General features: G+C 42.7%; 1 protein-coding gene across 4 annotated transcripts in view; it reads right to left on the bottom strand.

The window, feature by feature from the left end:
• Nucleotides 1-21,719, bottom strand: part of ALG2 (ALG2 alpha-1,3/1,6-mannosyltransferase) — an 87,020-nt gene that overhangs the window by 53,722 nt on the left and 11,579 nt on the right. For 2 of the 4 annotated variants that reach the window (XM_073587675.1, XM_073587678.1), the window contains exon 1: nt 8,394-8,464. The exons of the other annotated variants lie outside the window; for them this stretch is intronic. In XM_073587675.1, coding sequence (XP_073443776.1) covers nt 8,394-8,449 — 56 coding nt within the window. In that variant the 5' untranslated portion in view covers nt 8,450-8,464. Of the gene's footprint in view, nt 1-8,393; nt 8,465-21,719 lie in introns of those variants that run through there. 4 annotated transcript variants of the gene reach the window in all.

Below are 21,719 nucleotides of genomic sequence, written 5' to 3'. Positions count from 1 at the left end.
TTTAGCTTTGACAAAACTTTAGTGATAAACTCATGTAATCTACATGATTGTAATGAGTGTATTTCTGCATCTAATAATAATAATCTTTTCTTTTTATATAACAGTAACATATTCCGCAGCACTTTACAGTTTGCACACATTATCTAATGTAATTCTATGGAGAAAATCCACAAATGAAAATAGCGCACGCACAAGAGAAATCAAACCTGCACCACAGGTCAGTTTACAAAGCATATAAATATGATTTCGATAAATCCCTTCCACTTTGCTGAACCGTAAGACACGGCGTTTTTTATACAGTTACAAAAACTCATCTTAGGAATTTAACCTAAAACATCAAAAGACCCTTCCTGCGATTTGTGCTCTAGACTGAGTTTTCATTGATACAGATCTGTTGATGTGAACACCAACAAATGTGTTCAGCTATCTTCCTATCATTACTTAAAAAAAATGGCTGGGGAAATGCACAGCTATTCTTGAGATCAGGGAGAACAACAAATACAAGTTCCTCATGCTCAAATTATAGTTACACCGCCCAGGCAAAATGACTCAAAATTCCAATGAATAATGACATGATATTAACCCCTTCCTGACATGCGCCATATATACAGAGCTGCGTTCCCACAAATCACCGAGCATATATACTGGGGCTCACGCTGAGCATCGAAAGACGGCCGCGGGGTCACCCATTGACGGTGGCCTGTCAGCTCATGCTCAGAGCAGGATCTGACATTCCTCCTCCCTGCCTGTGTGAGAGATGCCGATCTAATGCCCTGCAATGCAGAAGCATTGTAGAGTATTAGATCAGTGATCTGACAGTAGAAAGTTGATGTCCCATCCTGACAATGTAAAAAAGTTGATAAAAATGGTAAAAATATAAAAAAAATAAACTAACGGAAAAATATTAATCCAATAAATGCATTTATGTATGTAAAAGTAAAACAAGAAAAGTACACATTTGGTATTGCCAAATCCAGAAGGACCAGACCTATAAAACTGTCCCACTAGTTAACCTCTTCAGTGAACACTGCCAAAAAAAAATAAAAAAAATGAGGCAAAAAAAATATGCTTTATTATACTGCTGAACAAAAAGTGGAATCAAACGTGATCAAAAAGAAAAATGTAGATAAAAATGGTTATCTCTGAAAAAGTCATCGTCCCGCAAAAACAAGCTGTCACACAGCTTCATTACTGGAGAAATAAAGTTATAGCTCTCAAAATAAAGTGATGCAATAATAATTTTCCATAAAATAGTTTTTATTGCGTAAAAGCGCCAAAACATATAAAAACTATATAAATGAGGTATCGCTGTAATCGTACTGACCCGAAGAATAAAACTGTCTTATCAATTTTACCACACGTGAAACGGCATAAAAAAAAAATTCCTGAATTGCTGGGTTTTGTTCATTCTGCTTCACAAAAATCAGAATAGAAAGCGATCAAAAGATGTCACGTGTATGAAATGGTACCAATAAAAATATCAACTCGTCCCGCAAAAAACAAGCCCTCATATGAATGTCAGCTATAATTTTCCATGTTTTGGCTATCTAAAAATATGAGGATGCAAAAACTTACAATAAAAAGCAACTTTTAGTGTGTGACAGCAACCAAACATAAAAACCCGATATAAATCTGGTATCACTGTAATCGTACCGACCTGAAGAATAAAATCGTCTAATCACTTATACATGAGGAAGACGTAAAAAATAAATAAAACCAATTCTTCGCATGATGTTGATTTTTCCATTCTGCAAAGCCAAAGATAGCAGTAAGACGCGGCGCACATTTATCCTGTGCTCTACGCTCAGCGCTTACACCGGGGTTTCCATGTAAATCTTTGAAATACATGATGCAGAAGGAAACCCTGGTGGAAGATTGTCTATAATGAAGCAGATGGAGGAACTGTGGACACTGGTGGTCCACCAGTTTTGTGCACTTCTGAAAAGAAGGACAATGTTGAACAGAGGACAGATGGAGTCCAGAGTAACTCTGCTGCCTCAATATAATGAATGGATCCCTCGGGAATTTCATCGGAATCCCATCATTAGTAGATTTAGATGGAAACTCTAATATAAGTGCTTAGCGTAGAGCGCCTGATAAATGTGATCCCAAATGTTATGTAAAATGTTCCCAATAAAAGCTTCAACTCAGGATACAAAAAAAGTGTCCACTCTGGTCAGTCCCATGTTACTAGTAGAACAAAGGCTTTGGAAAAGCAAAATGGCTCCTAGCCTCCCAAAAGAAATTCAGCAAATTCTGCACTCCCAAATCCAAATACTCCCTCTCTTCTGAACCCCACACTGTGGCTAAATCACATTTAGCATTTCTGTAGCAATGACAGCCTACCTAGTTTAACCCCTTACTGCCAGCTGACGGAATAGTACATCAGCTGGCAGAACCCCCCGCTTTGAGGTTTGCTCCGGCGGTGAGCCCACCTCAAAGCCGTGACATGTCAGCTATTTCCAACAGCTGACATGTGCCCGAAATAGGCGCAAGCGGAATCGCATTCTGCCCGCGCCTATTAACTTGTTAAATGCCGCTGTCAAACGCTGACAGCGGCATTTAACAAGCGCCTCCGGCCCCCGGGCCAGAAATACGCTTATCGCTGACCCCATCACAACCAGAGGTCTCCTGGAGAACTCTATGGTTGTTGATGATGGATCTCTATGAGAGCCACCCTGTGGTCGGCGCTAATAGCAATGCTGTAAATCAGCTACACAGAGGTGATCTGTGCATCACCTCTACGTAGCAGAGCCGATCAAGTAGTGGATGCTTCTAGCCTCCCATGGAGGCTATTGAAGCATGCCAAAAGTAAAAAAAAGAAAAAGTGTATAAAAATATTAAAAAAAAATAAAAGTTCAAATCACCCCCCTTTTGCCCGAATCAAAATAAAATTAAAAAAAAAAATAAAAATAAAAATCAAACCTACACATATTTGGTATCACCGCATTCAGAATCGCCCGATCAATAAAAAAAAAAAAAGGATTAACATGATCGCTAAACGGCGCAGCGAGAAAAAAAAATTCAAAAGGCCAGAATTAAGTTTTTTTGCTCACCGCGTCATTGAATTAAAATGCAATAAAGGGCGATCAAAAGAACATATTTGCACAAAAGTGGTATCATTAAAAACTTCAGCTCGGCACGCAAAAAATAAGCCCTCACCCAACCCGAGATCACGAAAAATGGAGATGCTATGGGTCTCGGAAAATGGCGCAATTTTATTTTATTTTTTTAGCAAAGTTTGGAATTTTTTTTCAGCACTTACAAAAGAACCTAGACATGTTTGGCGTCTATGAACTTGTAATGACCTGGAGAATCATAATGACAGGTCAGTTTTAGCAATTAGTGAACCTAGCAAAAAAGCCAAACAAAAAACAAGTATGGGATTGCACTTTTTTGCAATTTCACCACACTTGGAATTTTTTTCCTGTTTTTTGTTACACTACATGGCAAAACCAATGGTATCGTTGAAAAGTACAACTCGTCCAGCAGAAAATAAGTCCTCACATGACCATATTGAAGGAAAAATAAAAGTTATGGCTCTGGGAAGGAGGGGAGCGAAAAACGAAAACGCAAAAAGCTCTGGTGATTAAGGGGTAAAGAGTGTGTCTCTAGAAGCAGGAGCTGGGCACCACAACATTATGGGCACCGAAAAGACAGTTTGAAATTTTCACTCAGTACGATCCACTGCTGCTTGTTTCCGAAAAACACTTATAGAGTCAAAATCATCAAACCTGTAGATAAATTCCCAAAGGCTATAATTTCCAGTTGGTCAATTGAGGGGGAATTCTGCTCTTTTAGCACTAAGGGGGCTCTGTATATGAAGTTTGCAAACTACTCTCGCAAAATCTGCGCTCCAGGAGGCAAATAGCGCTTCGTCACTCCCGAGTCTCACAGAGTGGCTAAGCAGTACTGCACATCCACATATGGGGTATTTCTACATTCAGTAGAAATTGTGGGACACATTTTGGTGCCATTTTTGTTCTGTCCAGCCATATAATTGCTGTCTAGAAAGTCTAGTCATTTTTTTATGTCTCCGATTATTACAGACATTGTATTTTTGTGTGTATTAATCCTTCATATATTTCATATTGTAAGGTAACAGCACTACCTGCTGGCGGTTTAATGCATAGATTCTAGTTTAATTTGCAATGTCTTGTGGGAAGTTCCTAGGGCATTGTGGGATTGTTCCTGTTGCATCATGGTCTTATTTATGACACTGTGAGGGGAACAGCAGCCATTATTCTTCCATGTGTCTTAGGAGAAACTACACCATTCGTGTTCTTCATGCTCCTTAAACAGCCTGCTCTAAGCATAGCTGGTAAGCACTATCTAGGTGTTATATTCCTGTGTTTATCAATACGTTTGTTGTACTAAGTAGGTAATCATCAGTTTGTATATTACCTCATGTTACCTGTGTATTGCAGACTATCTGTATTTTATGCTCTGTGCAGTTATATATTCTGAAATGCTCCTGTTATTGCATTCTATAGTTTCACCCTTTCCTGTCACATCTGCAATCAATAAAAGGTTACAATTTTACAGCCTCTTTTCTTAAAGAAGACAGGGGGTTTAGCTACATGTCTCATTGCACACCCTGCTAACGTGTATGAGAACAGTATAATTTTTACCCACTTCTTGTGTGAAAATGTAAAATCTGTGGTTAAACTAAAATTTTCGTGGCAAAAATGTAGTTTTTTCTTCACTGCCCAATGGTATAAAATTGTGTGACACATCTGTGGTGTCAATATAATCACTGCATCCCTATATGAATTCACTGAGTGTAGTTTGTAAAATGGGGTCACTTACAGGGGGTTCTGCTGTTCTGGTACCCCAGGGGCTCTACCAATGTGACAGGGCATCCTCAAACCAGTCCAGCAAAATCTGAACTCCAGTATGATACTTCTCTCCTGAGCTTTGCACTGCGCCTCAAAAGTAGTTTTCGACCACATATGGGTTATTGGTGCACTCAAGAAAAACTGCACAACAAATTTTAGGGTGCATTTTCTCCTGTTCGCCTTGTGAAAATAAAAAAATGGGACAAAAATAACATTTGTAGTAAAAATGTGATTTTTTAGTTTTGCGGCTCAACGTTATAAACTTCTGTGAAGCACCTGGCAGTTCAAGGTGCTCACCACATATCTAGATACAATCCTTGAGGGGTTGTTCCCAAAATGGGGTCATATGTTGGGGTTTCTGCTGTTTAGGCACATCAAGGTCTCTCCAAACACAACATGGCATCTGCTAATGTTTCCAGCAAATATTGCATTCAAAAAGTCAAATCGCACTCCTTCCCTTCTGTGCCCAAACAGTGATTTTGCCCCACATATGGGGTATCGACATGCTCAGGAGAAATTACACAACAAATTTGGGGGTCCACCGTTTCCTGTTACCCTCGCAAAAATAAAAATTGGGTCTAAAGCAAAAAATTGCGAAAAAATTAAATGTTCCTATTTTCCTTCCACGTTCCATTAATTCCTGTGAAGCACCTGAAGGGTTAATACATCTTGAATGTGGTTTTGAGCACCTTCAGGGGTGCAGTTTTTAGAATTGTGTCACTTTTGGGAATTTTCTATCATATACACCCCTCAAAGTCACTTCAAATGTGATGTGGTGCCTAAAAAAAGTTTTATAAGCTTTGTTGGAAAAATTAGAAATCGCTGATCAACTTTTAATTATTGCAACCTGCTAACAAAAAAAAATGTTTTGTTTAAAAAATTGTGCGGATGTAAAGTAGACATGTGGGAAATGTTATTTATTAACTATTTTGTGTGACATATCTCCCCATTCAAGGGCATAAAAATTAAAAGTTTGAGAATTACAACATTTCCTAAATGTTGAAGTACAACACATCATGGGAAAACAACCTCAGGATCGGTGGGAACCGTTGAAGCGTTCCAGAGTTGTTACCGCAAAGTGACAGAGATCAGAATTGTAAAATTTGGCTTTATCAAAAGGTGAAAACAGGCTTCTGGGTGAAGGGGTTAAAGACCATTTAAATACAAAGGAAAGTGAACAATAATAACAGAATAAAATCATACATTTGTAGCCTAAACATGATTTCAGTTCTAAATCTATATTTAAGCCTTTACACGAGAAAGTGAGTATTTAGAGTAAAAATACAGAAACTCTCTCAAATTGATGTCTCTAATATGATCAACTTCCTCCAGCTGGACAAAGCCTATCAGGTGAAACTCAAGTTGGGCAAGTGTGCAATGCACTCAACTGTCTGCAATAAGGGCTGCACACTGCTTTTATTGAGTGAAATTTTGAGAGTACAATAAAAGTTTTGGAGTGCTGTGCCTCGTTATTAGCAGTCTTACACTATTGGGAGTTGTTTTTTGCCTTCCCCACACCATTGGAAATTTTACATCCAGACACTGCTTAAGATTTCATCTCCGTGTTTGCTGTTCAGATCCTGGCTGTGGGACCTGGAAGCCAAAATAAAGACGTCGCACACTGCTGCAGCACGTGCTGCTGATCCTGAGTGTAACGCTGTGTGCACACCGCAATCTGTGTGACTGATGAAGGTCATTGTAGGACCGAAATGTCTATTTTAGGATTCCCTGCACACAAAATTATCTGCTTACAACATTTACCTAAGTGCCAAGTTTTGGTTCTGGCATTGGGGCTATGGTTGTGGTTAGTGTTGGAGTTAGAACTGGGGGTTTCCACTATTTAGGCACATCAGGGGGCTTCAATCACGACATGGCGCCTGCAATCGATTTCAGACAATTTTGCGTTCAAAAAGTCAAACGGTGCTCCCTACCAAGCTCTGCGGTGCGCCCAAACAGTAGCTTTCCCCCACATACGGGGTATTGGGAGTACTCACGACAAATTGCACAACAAATTTTGTGGTCCATTTTCTCCTGAAAATAAAAAAAAGTTTGGGTCTAAAGTAACATTTTTTTGTGAAAAAAAGTTAAATGTTAATTTTTTCCTTCCACATTGCTTTAGTTCTCGTGAAGCTAAAGGGTTAATAAACTTCTGAAATGTGGTTTCACGCACATTGAGGGGTGCAGTTTTTAGAATGGTGTCACTTTTGGGTATTTTCTGCCATTGTTCTGTCTCCGACATTTAATTCAGAATCCCTGATTATCTGTTTGTTAAATGTTTTCAGTGTTTTCTGGCTCCATCTAGTGACCAGAGTCATAACCGCAGTGATATTGTGTGTTTTGCTTTCATTTTCCCATTTCCCACCATTCGCAGTGCATTCTGGTAAGGTTGCAATGCACCCTAGTAGCCTTTTGCAAAGGATTATGGTTAGTTCAGCCCCATTTTCCCTCCAATCCACCATTTTCCTTCTGCCTGCATTCAGGAAGCATCTAATTTCTATTCTCCCCTTGTGACAGCATCGCTGGTATGTATTCATGTTTCCTGTATCTAGTTCCTGTCTCATATTAGCCTAGTTAATTAGTCCTTCCCCTGGTTAGCTATTAGTGTAGATGTTGATTTATATTGTACTATGTATAATATGTATCCCTGATGTACCCTGTATTGTATATATATGTTTTGCTTGTAGTTTCACCGCTCCAATATACCATCACGTTCACACCATTCTAATCTGGCCCGGTTTCTTAGGGTGGTATACCCCAAACATGGGTAGGAACCAGCATTCTTCAGAGTCTTTGAGAGTTGGAGCTAGTTCTGCATGGCAGTTTTCGAAAATCTTTGACATGAAGGAGAAAAAGTGATCTTTCATCTCTGGTTTCTTCTGCAGATTATGTTTAAGTGAGGAGAAACGTTTTAATGCCTGATTTCATTGATATGACAGCTCACTTTATGGACCTGTAGGATATCTCTTCCCAACAGCAGTATTATCTTTGCCTGATGGTCGAGTTCCGGTATAAGGTGTGCTATGCGTTTCAAGTGAGCGTGATGGACTGCCACATCTGCAGTAGGGATTTCAGATCTGTTGTCTGGGATCTGATTACACTCGATGATTGTAGGTAGTGGTAGGCAGAATTGTCCGTCTAAGGACTCAATTTGGTAGTCAGTGGCTTTCCTGCCCGCTGTTGTCACAGTACCTGCATGTCTTTAATGAGTATGGGGTGCTTGGCCCTTTGATGTTGAATAGGTCAAAGAATGTTGATCTAGCCAAGGATCGATTACTTTGATCATCCAAGATAGCATACAATCTTACAGCTTTGTTTCTATTGCCCTTTGGGTGCACTCTGAAGAGGCATATTCTTTGAACAGAACCTACTGTCTATTGTCCCTTTACAGACTTCAGTACATTGGGAAGTGATCTCTGGCGTAGCTGCATCGTTGTTCCTTTCCTCCCCACCATGCTCACTGTCAGCTGGCGTGTTTTGTGCACTGCATGGAGCTGAGTCAGGGTGTAGGGCAGTGTTATGATCTGTGGTGCCACATTCTGTGCATTTTACACTGACCTTACAATCCTTGGCGAGGTGAGCTGTGGATGAGCAGCACTTGTAGCAGATGCCATTCTCTTTCAGGAAGCTTCTGCGATCTGGCATAGATTTTCCCCTGAAGGCTCTGCATTTCAGGCGAGGATGAGGCTTCTGATGGAGCGGGCACTGCTTGTCAGGGTCCTGTACCTTTGAGAGCGGCCAGCAGACCTGTAATTGGAACTTGGAGAAGAAACATAAGTCTTGTGCACTGACATAGATGCTCTGCGTGGGTTTGCAGCTGGTGACGGTGTGGCATATGAAATTGCAAAATCAAAGCTGGGATCATTTCTGATTGTCGCTTGTTCGTGTATAAAATCTACAAAAACGGGGAAGGGAGGGAATGGAACACTGTTTGTATTTGTACGTGGAACCAAGTGTGAGGCACCTCTCCTGTAGATTGTAGGGCAACTTTTGGACTATGGGGTTAACACCTTTGGCTATGTCAAGGAATACAAGTCCTTGTAGGTCACCTTCACATTTGGCAACTAGGACTTCATTTAGCAGGTCACCTAGTTCTCTAAGTTTTTGAAGACCCTTGTTAGATATTTTAGGAAAGTCATTGATTCTTTTGAACAAGGCTCTCTCGGTTACCTCTGCTGAGCTGTAACACTCTTACAAATCTCTTTAAGGCCAATTTGAGGGTGGTTTATGTTAATGCCTCTGATCCTTACGGCGTGTTTGATTGACTCTTCTCCAAGGTATTTGACTAAGAGGTCTATCTCTTCCCTGTGTTGTAGCCCCAAGTCTCTAGTGACATTTTGAAAGGTAGCTTTCCTAGCTCTGTAACCTTCAATGTGGTCAGTGAATTTCATGAGTCCCTTGGCAACCAGGTCACGTCATGTGAAGAACTTAGCAAATTCTGTTTTGAACCGGTTGTCAGCAGAGTACTGTATACTGGTAATGGTTCACCCTGATAGTGATGTGAGGTGCGTTCATACCTGTTAGTATCTTCAGGGTGGCGCCAGCCGGTGTCATATTGCTTCGGTCTGATGTGCGGTGTGTCAGCAAGGTGATTCACGTTGGTTACCTGGCGAGGGGCAAGGTAGTCATTAGCAGAATTGTTTTGCGCCACGTTTTCCTGGAGCTAAGCCTCATGATGACTCTCACTCATTTCACTGGATGTGTCATGTTCTTGGTTATAGTTTGGATCAGGAAGTTTATTACCATACTGAGATGTGCATTGTGGCAAATCTTACAGTGGCAACTTCAGACTTGACATACTGCTTCGGCTATGCAGCTCAGGATTGTGCGCGACTATTAGTGATTCTTCAGCTAGTGCTGCAGCAGCTTCTCTTTTTACTGCTAGGCTCTCTAAGGCGGCATCTTGTGTGTCTTCTCTAATTTACGTTGCATCTCTACTTCAGCATAGCTTGTTCGCATTTTGGCGGCTTCAGCATTTGCGCGTGCAATGGTGACCGTGCTGGTGATGGATATAGTCTTTGAGGAGACAGATGTAACAGACTTTGTCCTGTATGATTTGTGGGACATGGTGTCTTGGGGGAATGCTTGGCTGTGCAGAGATTGCTGTAGCTGTATTAGTCTCTGTGTAGCCGGTGACTTGAATCTCACTAGGTGGGTGAGTGCAGTTTCACTAGTTCCTGCAAGCTGGATGAACAAATCAACATCTGCGCTAATAGCTAACCAGGGAACAGACTAATTAACTAGGCTAATATGAGACAGGAATTGGATACAGGAAACATGAATACATACCAGTGATGCTGTCACAAAGGGAGAAAGGAGAGAGAAAACATTTAACAAACAGATAATCAGGGATTCTGAATTAAATGTCAGAGACAGAACACTCTGAGGTCACCAATCCTCAGATGAGGCCTGGTAGATTGCCACTTCATCCGTGGCTGCAGGGTAAACCAATATTCTTTGCGCCACCTGTCCCAGAATGCGTTTGCAAGACTTTGTACCTGTCTCCGTTGGCGCTTGTAGAGGTCCTTAACGTCGAATCCTCGTGGAGGGACACTGGATAGTCCTGTTTTCTGGGTGAGGAGAGTAGCTGGAGTCATTGTATGAAGTATAGACACCTGAGGGCAGATTCTAGTATCTGAGTCCTCTCTTACTAGTTCAAAAGTGTCTGGAAAACGTTCCTCAGTGTACAATAGTTTTGGTCCTGAGAGCCATGTTGTGCTCCCTAGTCGACTTGCGTCAACTGCTCTAGTTGCGTGATCTGCAGGATTTTGGTCCGTGGGAATGTAATGCCACTGTTTTGGATGAACTGATCTCCTAATTCGTAGCACTCTGTTGTTAACATAAACATAGAATCATCTAGTTTCATTGTGGATGTATCCCAGGACTACTTTGCTGTCTGAGTAGAACTTGGCTTGTGTCAGGTCGATATCCATCTCAGATGCGATGAACTCTGCTAACTCAACGGCCAAGACAGCAGCACTAGCCTGGGTAGAGTGTGCTCTGGCTGTGGAGAAAGTTTGGCCTTCCCCATAACGAATCCAATGTGGCTCTAACATTTGTAGTCTACAGTTTTGAGATAGACAACAGCAGCAATTGCTTTGACAGAAGCATCTGCAAATACATACAGTCTTTGGCTTTGTATTTCTGTAGACGGCACAGGGGTGTATGGTCTTGGCACATTCAGGTTGGAGAGGGCTGCTAAAGAGTTCTTCCATACTTCCCAATGGATACTCTTATCAGGTAGCAGAGGTGCATCCCAGTCAGATGTCTCCTTAGTTAAGTCTCTTAGAATGGCTTTGCCTTGTATAGTAACAGGAGCTGTGAAACCCAAGGGATCGTACAGGCTGTTGATGGTAGACAGGACACCTCTGTGTGTGAAAGGCTTTTCTTCCTGGCTGACCTGAAAGGTAAAAGTGTCTGTAGGTTCCAGAGAAGCCCAAGGCTGCGTTGCATTGGTGTGGGGTCTGACCCCAGGTCCAGGTCTCTGAGACCGTTACACAAATCTTGTGAAGGGAATGCTTTCATGAGTTCTTGGCTGTTTGAGGCCATTTTGTGAAGCCTGAGATTAGAGCAAACAAGCATCTCTTGGGCTCTCCTGAGAATGATGGCAGTCTCATTTGAAGGCATGGCTTTCAGACAGTCATCAACATAAAAGTCCTTTTTCCATGAATTGTCTGACATCTGATCTGTATTCTGCTTCTCCTTCTTGAGCTGACCTTTTGAGCCCATAAATGGTGACTGCAGGTGAAGGACTATTGCCAAAGATGTGCACTCATGCGATACTCTGTGACCTCTTTAGTAGGATCATTGTCTCTGTACCAGAAGAATCTTAGGAACTTCCTGTCTCTCTCTCTCACAAGGAAACAATGGAACATTTGCTGCATGTCAGCGATGAAGGCAATGGAATCCTTAAGGAAGCGCATAAGTACTCCCAGCAGTTTGTTATTGAGGTCTGGTCCTGTCAGTAGAACATCATTCAGGGAGATATCATCAAACTTAGCACTGGAGTCAAACACCACTCTAATCTGGCCGGGTTTCTTAGGGTGGTATACTCCAACCATGGGTAGGAACCAGCATTCTTCAGAGTCTTTGAGAGTGGGAGCTAGTTCTGCATAGCAGTTTTCGAAAATCTTTGACATGAAGGAGAAAAAGTGATCATTCATCTCTGGTTTCTTCTGCAGATTATGTATAAGAGAGGAGAAATGTTTTAATGCCTGATTTCTGTTGTTTGGTAGACGTGGTCTGTGGGTTCTGAAGGGAAGAAGTGCCACCCAGCTGTTGGTCTCATTTTTTACAAGTCAGAAATTTAAAAGGATTCACCGCGCTAAGAGAACGAGGTGCTGGGCTAGGTGAACCTGGCTGCTAGTGATCGTTAGTTGATCCAGATGGAGAGCGGTTGGAGCTCAGGCCCTGTATGGTAGATGTGAGTGAATGACAGGCTAGGCCAGCTGTGGAAACGAAGTGCTGGGTTGGTGCACTTACTTAGGGTGGCTGGTGCTCGGTGAGGTAGACTGGGTGATGGTGCTCGGCTGGATCACTAGCAGGTTCACCTAGCACCTCGTTCCATCAGCGGACACAAACTGCTACTCAGCTACCCATCTATAACCTTAATTCAGCGCTTCACTTCCAGCAGCGCTCCTAAGGTAACCAGTTTAGTGCAACAGCAGGAGAACATAAATCAGCCTTAATGCAGATAACAATATGTCTGAAAAAAAAGGACCACCCTCACAATAACAAAAAAGTATATTAATTAAATAAACAAGAGCCAACTGGCTAATAGTGTGGGTGCTGTGTCCCCCAATGAGCGTCTCGGAGAAAAGGATTTTACGGTGAGTTCTCACAAAAATCCATGTTTCTCCTTCGTCTCATTGGGGGACACAGGTACTGTGGGACGTCCTAAAGCAGTCCCTGGGTGGGAGATTGACTCACCGATCCAAGCCACATGCACCTCCTGCTTAGGCCTGTTTCACACTTCAGTTTTTCACCATCAGTCAAAGTCCGCCAAAATTTCAAAATGGCGCATCCGCTTTTCTTGTGGCGGATCCGCCATTTTTTCCGATTGGGATACATTACTGTTGGATTTTGTCGGATGGTTGTCCATTACGTCCGCTATTCGGCGGATCCGCCAGATTCCTGGCGGATTCTGTCTGAGGTGGACGGAGCTTGCAACGTTTTTTGGCGCCAACAAAATGGCGGACGACGGCGGATCCGCCGTTGTCCGCCATGCGATAGAATGGGCGCCTATGGGCAGCGGATCCGCTATTTTGCGGAATCCGCTAAATCGCACTGAGCATGCTCAGTAAAAAAGATACTTTTCCAGACAGTCCCAAAACTATATAAGGTGGGCTAATTAATCATTGGGCCCAGACATCCGGCACCAGCCAGACTGATAGGAGACAGAGACAGAGCCTGCCAGCCAGCAAGCTATAAAACCTGCCTGCCCAGCTGCAAGACCCCTGGAGAGCAAGACCCCTGCACCAGCCTGCCTGACATCAGCCCAGCACCAAGACAGGATGGAGAGGCCTGCTAGCAAGCCAGCCTGCAATTGTGTGAGTATAACTATTGGTGTGTCTGTGGCTTGTCTGCCTGTGTGTGTGGGGCCTGTGTGTGTGTGGCATGCGTGTTTGTGTGTGTGATCTGCCTTCCTGTATGTACAGTGCCTACAAGTAGTATTCAACCCCCTGCAGATTTAGCAGGTTTGATAAGATGCAAATAAGTTAGAGCCTTCAAACTTCACACAAGAGCAGGATTTATTAACAGATGCATAAATCTTACAAACCAAAAAGTTATGTTGCTCAGTTAAATTTTAATAAATTTTAAACATACAAGTGTGGGTCAATTATTAGTCAACCCCTAGGTTTAATATTTTGTGGAATAACCCTTGTTTGCAATTACAGCTAATAATCGTCTTTTATAAGACCTGATCAGGCCGGCACAGGTCTCTGGAGTTATCTTGGCCCACTCCTCCATGCAGATCTTCTCCAAGTTATCTAGGTTCTTTGGGTGTCTCATGTGGACTTTAATCTTGAGCTCCTTCCACAAGTTTTCAATTGGGTTAAGGTCAGGAGACTGACTAGGCCACTCCAACACCTTGATTTTTTGCCTCTTGAACCAGGCCTTGGTTTTCTTGGCTGTGTGCTTTGGGTCGTTGTCTTGTTGGAAGATGAAATGACGACCCATCTTAAGATCCTTGATGGAGGAGCGGAGGTTCTTGGCCAAAATCTCCAGGTAGGCCATGCTATCCATCTTCCCATGGATGCGGACCAGATGGCCAGGCCCCTTGGCTGAGAAACAGCCCTACAGCATGATGCTGCCACCACCATGCTTGACTGTAGGGATGGTATTCTTGGGGTCGTATGCAGTGCCATCCAGTCTCCAAACGTCACGTGTGTGGTTGGCACCAAAGATCTCGATCTTGGTCTCATCAGACCAGAGAACCTTGAACCAGTCAGTCTCAGAGTCCTCCAAGTGATCATGAGCAAACTGTAGACGAGCCTTGACATGACGCTTTGAAAGTAAAGGTACCTTACGGGCTCGTCTGGAACGGAGACCATTGCGGTGGAGTACGTTACTTATGGTATTGACTGAAACCAATGTCCCCACTGCCATGAGATCTTCCCAGAGCTCCTTTCTTGTTGTCCTTGGGTTAGCCTTGACTCTTCGGACAAGCCTGGCCTCGGCACGGGAGGAAATTTCAAAGGCTGTCCAGGCCGTGGAAGGCTAACAGCAGTTCCATAAGCCTTCCACTTCTGGATGATGCTCCCAACAGTGGAGACAGGTAGGCCCAACTCCTTGGAAAGGGTTTTGTACCCCTTGCCAGCCTTGTGACCCTCCACGATCTTGTCTCTGATGGCCTTGGAATGCTCCTTTGTCTTTCCCATGTTGACCATGTATGAGTGCTGTTCACAAGTTTGGGGAGGGTCTTAAATAGTCAGAAAAGGCTGGAAAAAGATAATTAATCCAAACATGTGAAGCTCATTGTTCTTTGTGCCTGAAATACTTCTTAATACTTTAGGGGAACCAAACAGAATTCTGGTGGTTTGAGGGGTTGAATAATAAATGACCCTCTGAATAAACTTTTCACAATTTAAAAAAAAATTAAACAAAGAAATAACATTCTTTTTTGCTGCAGTGCATTTCACACTTCCAGGCTGATCTACAGTCCAAATGTCACAATGCCAAGTTAATTCCGAATGTGTAAACCTGCTAAATCTGCAGGGGGTTGAATACTACTTGTAGGCACTGTATGTTCTTGGCCTCCCAGTGTTGTGTGTGTATTTTTATTATGCTTTTTTTTTTTTTTTCATACTTTGATTGATTTTCTGTTGCATGTTCACTGAATTTTATTTTCATAGTACTGTAATTTTATTTAAATATTTGCAATTGTGCTAAACTATTTGTGTGGGGCATGTCTGTGTGTGTGGTGTGCCTTCCTGCATGTATGTTCGTGGCCTCCTAGTGTGGCATGTGTGTGTGTATTTTTAGGGTATGTGCACACATAGTTTTTGGCTCTGCGGATTTTGCAGAGAAAACCGCAGGTAAATCCGCAGGACAAAGTCCTGCGGTTTATCACCTCATAATGGATGAGGTGTAATACTGCAGCGTTTCTGCACCAAACAATTGACATGCTGCGTTTTGAAAACCGCAGCAAAACCGCGCGGAAAAAAACGCAGCATGTGCACAGCTTTTTTTTATTTCCATAGGAAATAAAGGTACTGTACAACGCAGCAGAATCTACTGCGTTTCTGCAGAGCCAAAACCGCTGCGGAAACGCAGCAGAAACCGCAAAGTGTGCACATACCCTTAGTATGCTTTTTTTTTCATATTTTAATTCTTTTTCTGTTGCATGTGTACTGAATTTTATTTTCATATTTGCAATTGTGCTGTGATTGTACTGTGTATTGTATGTGGTGTTTCTCTTGTATATCACTTTTTTTTTATTTTTCATTTATTGTGGTATTTAAAATAAAGAGCAGAGTAGCTCCTACTTGTGTAAAAAAAAAAAAGAAAAACAATTAACTAAAAAAAAAAATGTAATAAAAACTTTTTAAAAACTGTCCGTAGTATTATTTTAAAACCAGGTAAAATTAAGTATGGCTATATGTACAAAAAATGTACATAAAGTGTTGGTTTTTGGTATACAAGTGTGGTTATACTCTCAAGTGAGAGATTGGAATTTACACTTTCAAACACTTGGGTATTCTCTCGGTGATAGATTTTCATGGAATTCAAACACAAAGTGTGGGTATACACAGGAATTACACACCTGCAATCACAGTGTGGTTACACTCTCAGTGAGCGTTTTTAAGGGAATTCACATATGCAAACACAAAGTGTGGGTATACACAGGAATTACACACCTGCAATCAGTGTGGTTACACTCTCAGTGAGTTTTTCAGGGAATTCAAACACAAAGTGTGGGTATACACAGGAATTACACACCTGCAATCACAGTGTGGTTACACTCTCAGTGAGTTTTTCAGGGAATTCACACATGCAAACACAAAGTGTGGGTATACACAGGAACCTGCAATCACAGTGTGGTTACACTCTCAGTGAGAGTTTCAGGGAATTACACACATGCAATCACAGTGTGGTTACTCTCAGTGAGAGACTGTCAGGGAATTTACACACATGCAAACACTTAAAAGTGTGGGTATACTCAGTTTCAGGGAATTACACACATTAAATACCAATGAAGATTTTTTTTTATGTTATTAAAATTTTCTTTATACTTTCAGATCATTTCAGGAAGGACCGCACACCCGCCAGTCCGCAGCAGACCCACACAAAAGAGTGAAATTTTGTCAGTAAGTATAAAGGCCTGAAAGCCTTTGTTATCCTTTGTATAGTAGCTTAACAAGTGTCTTTATTTATACTTGCAGATCACTTCAGGAAGGACAGCAGCAGCCACACCGCAGCAGACCCGCAAGCTAGACCGCAGGAATGTCTTCTTCTGAAAGCTCCCCCTCACATCATCAGCGAACTGAGGTAAATAATGTTTTGGGTTTTTTTACTCTTATTTTAATTTTTTTTTTTTAACCCTATATGCATGTATTATGTTTTCACAGGAAGCTGAATCTGAGGAGCTTCCAGGAGACATTCAGGGTGGAGAGACGCGAGGGGGCTCGCAGAGTGTAAGTTTAGCACATACAGACATACATACATAATGCTACACCCAACACAAACATTCATCACAGCGCACACACAATAACTACGAATCCATCCAAACCAAAATTTATTTTATTTTTTTACAGTCTTCACAATCTGGTGCCCGCACAAGAGCGACTCCCAGGACATCCCAGCGTCGTCGAGGTGATGCCTCTGGTGGTCTGCAAACGGTAAGTAACCCTATTTGGATAACTGAGTAATGAACCTCATTGTTTGAATTGAATGTAATATTTTTTTTTTTTCTTCACGTTTCACAGCGTGCTCCCCGGAGACCAATTAAGGAGGGTCTCATAATAAACACTGACGACCTCATCCATGAATTAGAAACACGGGAGCCGCTGTGGAACATGGGAAACCGTTTACATGCCGACCAACCGACGGCTCTGGGATGAGGTGTGTTCCGAGGTTGTAGAGAACTGGGAGGAGCTCGATGCGAGGGCCAGGGATTTAGTGCGTATTACAATTTCAGTAACTTATATTACAGCATGTGAAGTGTTAAATACTAACCACTTTGTTTTTTTCCTTCACAGGTGACAGGGTTATCACACGGTGGCGGTCGCTTGGGGATCGCTTCAAGAGGGACTTCAACAAGGAGATGCAGGACATCAGGAGGACGCAGGGGAACCCAGTATAAAAATTACAGAGCCCTGGCGTTCCTCTGGTCGACGATGGTGACCAGAAGGTAAATATTCCACACACCATTTCTGTAGTACAAATGTTTACATGTTTAACCAATTTTTTTTTTCAGCACAGTTAAATTAAATATTAATATCTTAATATATTTTTTTTTCTCTTTTTTTAGCACCGTCTGCAGCACTCGGGAGCCTGCATCTGAGTTGCCTCCCTCTGGAGGGATCCCTTGTGAGACCACCCCCGGTGACCACATCGAGGTATCCGACCCCTCTCTACCTTCCCTCGTCTTGTCCCTCTATCCCCTCCACCAGCACTGGAGCAGCAGAGCAGACTTCATCACATGAAGCTGCTGGTGACGACTTGTACCCTGTTCCCCACCCCTCAGACACTGCCGCAACATCTCGACCAACTTTTGGTTCTGGCCGGCAGCGTCTGAGAGGTCAGGAAAGGATGACCTTGTCTGACTGTTTGAGTCTGAACTCATCTGTCCAGCATGGTTTCCACACTTATGGACAACAGTTATCTTCTGGGTTGACCATGATCAATCAAAGTATCATGGAACTCAGAAGATACATGGAACAGATGAATTCAGAGTCAAACCAGACGCCGAGACATATTTTTTTTCAATGAGTTGTCCGGCATAGTATCTCCACCCAAAACTACCAGCATTTGTAATGTTATTTTGTTATGTATTTTCAAAAAAAAAAAAAAAATTAAAAAATTTTCTAACAAAAAAATAAAAAGTTTTCTAATATAAAATTTTGAAAAAAATTTGAGAAATAAAAACAATTTTTTCAAAAGAACTTTATTGTGTAGTTTCTTTTTTTTTGTTTATTTCTTGGTAAAGGTTGAAAGTACACCGGTGTTGTAAAAAGGTCACAACACTTGGTAACATTTCACAAAGTACACCGGTAGTGTAAAAATGTCACAACATTACATTTCACAAAGTAAACCGGTGGTGTAAAAGGTTAAAAAAAAAACAAAAAAACACTTGGTAACATTTCAAAAGTACACCGGTGGTTTAAAATGTGAAAAAATAACACTTTTATTACCAACAATTGGTAAAAAATAAAAAAAATTAAAAAAAAATTTATACCATGTCATCTTGTCAGTCAAGTTTTCCCTCTGGTGTCAGAAAATAATCCGCAAATGTGTCCCTCATTCTTGCAAAGTACTCCGAACAGTTGGCTGCTGATAATCCCATAAGGTGGTTTCAGACAGATTTTCTTCTATGGAAACAGGTTCCTTTGAAAGTACAAAGTTGTGCAGGATGACACACGCCTTCACCACCTCATCCACCATCTCTGTTTTCATTTTTATGGCCATTAACAGCACTCTCCATTTTGCAGTTAAAATCCCAAAAGCACACTCCACCACTCTTCGCGCTCTGGTCAATCGATAGTTATATATTTTTTTGCGGTGTGTCAAACCACGACTACCATATGGCTTGAGTAGGTGTTTGGACAGCTGAAATACGTCGTCACCAACGCACACAAATGGCATTGGTGGGCCTGTTGATCCAGGGAGTGGTCTTGGAGGTGGGAAGTCAAAATTGTCTCCATACAAACGACGGCCCATTGCGGACATCTTGAAGACCTGAGAATCATTTGAACGCCGATATGCACCAATGTCCACGGCAATAAATTTGCAGTTGGCATCTGCAATGGCCATATGTACAATGGAGAAGAATTTCTTGAAGTTGTAAAATTCTGATCCAGATCCGATGGGTTTCACAATCCTGATATGCTTCCCATCTACAGCACCAACGCAATTTGGAAACTGGCAGATTTGTTCAAACTTGTCGGCAATCTCCAACCACCTGTCCTGTTTTGGCTATGGGATGTATTCCTCCTGTAGACAATCCCACAATGCCCGGCAGGTCTGTTGTACAATTCCAGATATCGTTGAAATCCCAAGCCGGAACTGGTAATGGAGGGAGGTGAATGATTCTCCAGTTGCCAGGAAACTTGTGAAAAAAGTAAAATTAATACAAACTACAAGCCATAACATAACAATAAAAGTCTGCAGAATCTGAAACCTTTTAAAAAATAGATAACTTACCGAAGGGTCACCATCAACGCTCCGCCGGTGAAATAGAAAACCGCATGTAGGTGTCCCTTCTCCGGATTTGTTCTCCAACACGCTCCACCAATATCTCAAACAAGTCCTGCCTCAGGCGCACATAGTTGAAGAACTTGTCCGGATTATCCTTCAATTCCAGGTATAGTGTAGAAAACACACCATGGGTAAACCTCTGCGCATTTATCGGATGAATCCACTGCCGTCGTCTCCTCAGACGCAGGATTCGCAGTCTTCTTTTCTCCCTCTGGAGAGCAATAATTGCCAACCGATTGCAGTGAAGATCAAATTCCACACAGAAGCTGTCAATACTCGCAATAACTACTTCCATCGCTGCCACTAGCTCTAAAACCTTTCAAAGATTTTGTATTACAACACCCTAGATATAGTTTTCCCTAGTTTCCAGGATCCAATCACATTTGGGAGCATTCTCCAAGAGCCAATCATATTTGGGAGCATCCCATTTTGGAGGTGTGGAAAAACGGATTAGCAAGAAAACGGATCCAACGGATGGAAAAAACGGATGCCAGCGGATGGGACGTATCCGCTTTTGGACGGATCCGTAAAAAAAACAGATCCATACCAACAGCTGGCATCCGTTTTTACACATTTTTTGCGGATCCGCCATTTTCACTTTTTGGCGGATTTTGACTGTTTTGAAAAAACTGAAGTGTGAAACAGGCCTTAAAGGTGTGTCACTGCTGCTTGGAGTATCCTTCTACCCAGGCTCGCATCCGCCGAGGCCTGAGCATGGATATTATAATGTTTGACAAATGTGTGCAGGCTGGACCAGGTTGCTGCCTTGCATACCGGCTCCGCCGAAGCGCCCACCGCCCGAGTGTGCCCTGATCCCTGCTGGAATTGGCGTGCCTCCAATGCGGTAGGCCTCCTGAATCGTTAGACGGATCCATCTGGCTATGGTCACTTTTGAAGCTGCGAGTCCCTTCCTGCGCCCCTCGGGGAGCATGAACAGCGTATCCGTCTGGCGAAAGGGTGCCGTCCGCGACACGTATCTCCTGAGTGCTCTCACCAGGTCTAGTGTGTGAAGCGCCTTTTCCACATGATGTACTGGTGCCGGACAAAAAGAAGGTAAGACAATATCCTCATTAATGTGAAATGAGGACGCGACTTTCGGCAGAAAGGGGGGAGCTGGCCTGAGAACCACTTTATCCTTGAAAAATTGAGAAACAGAGCTCGGCATGACAGAGCCGCCAACTCTGAGACTCGCCTAATGGAAGTTATGGCTACCAAGAATAACACCTTCCTGGAAAGGTATGACAAAGAAATGTCTTGCAGCGGCTCAAAAGGAGCTTCCTGCAGGACCCTCAAAACCAGGTTAAGGTCCCAGGTGTCCAGGGGAGCCCTATAGGGAGGTACCAAATGGGAGACCCCCTGGATGAAGGTCTTCACCTGCAAATTAGTAGCGATCTTTCGCTGGAAAAGGACGGACAAGGCCAATATCTGTCTCTTAAGGGAACTTGGGGCCAACCCTGAGTCTAAACCCGACTGGAGAAAAGCCAAGATGTTGGGGATAGAAAAAAAAAAAAAAATCAATGGATAAAACCTGCGATCTCTACACCAACCAAAGAAGACCTTCCAAGTGTGATGGTAAATTTTTGCTGAGGTAGGCTTCCGGGTGCTAACTATTGTAGTGACCACCTCGCGCCCAAACCCCGCTTGAGTTAGAATCCAAGATTCAACGGCCATGCCGTCAAACGCAGGGCCCCTGAGTTCGGGTGGTAAATCGGCCCTTGAGGCAGTAGAGCTGGGCACTCTGGCAGTCGCCAAGGTACATCTGCGAGAATCTGCACAAGATCTGCGTACCATGCCCGTCGGGGCCAATCTGGGGCCAGCAGAATTGCTGGAACCCCCTCTGTTTTGATTTTCTTGATGACCCTTGGGAGCAGCAGCAGCGGGGGAAACAAGTATGGAAGGCGAAACTGGTTCCATGGCAGAACCACCAACGCATCCACGGCGATCGCTCGCGGGTCCGGAGACCGA

The sequence above is a fragment of the Dendrobates tinctorius genome, unplaced genomic scaffold, assembly GCF_039654945.1.
Source record: "Dendrobates tinctorius isolate UK_male_01 unplaced genomic scaffold, ASM3965494v1 ptg000102l, whole genome shotgun sequence".
Taxonomy (NCBI): domain Eukaryota; kingdom Metazoa; phylum Chordata; class Amphibia; order Anura; family Dendrobatidae; genus Dendrobates; species Dendrobates tinctorius.
This window is presented reverse-complemented; position numbering and strand designations above follow the sequence as displayed.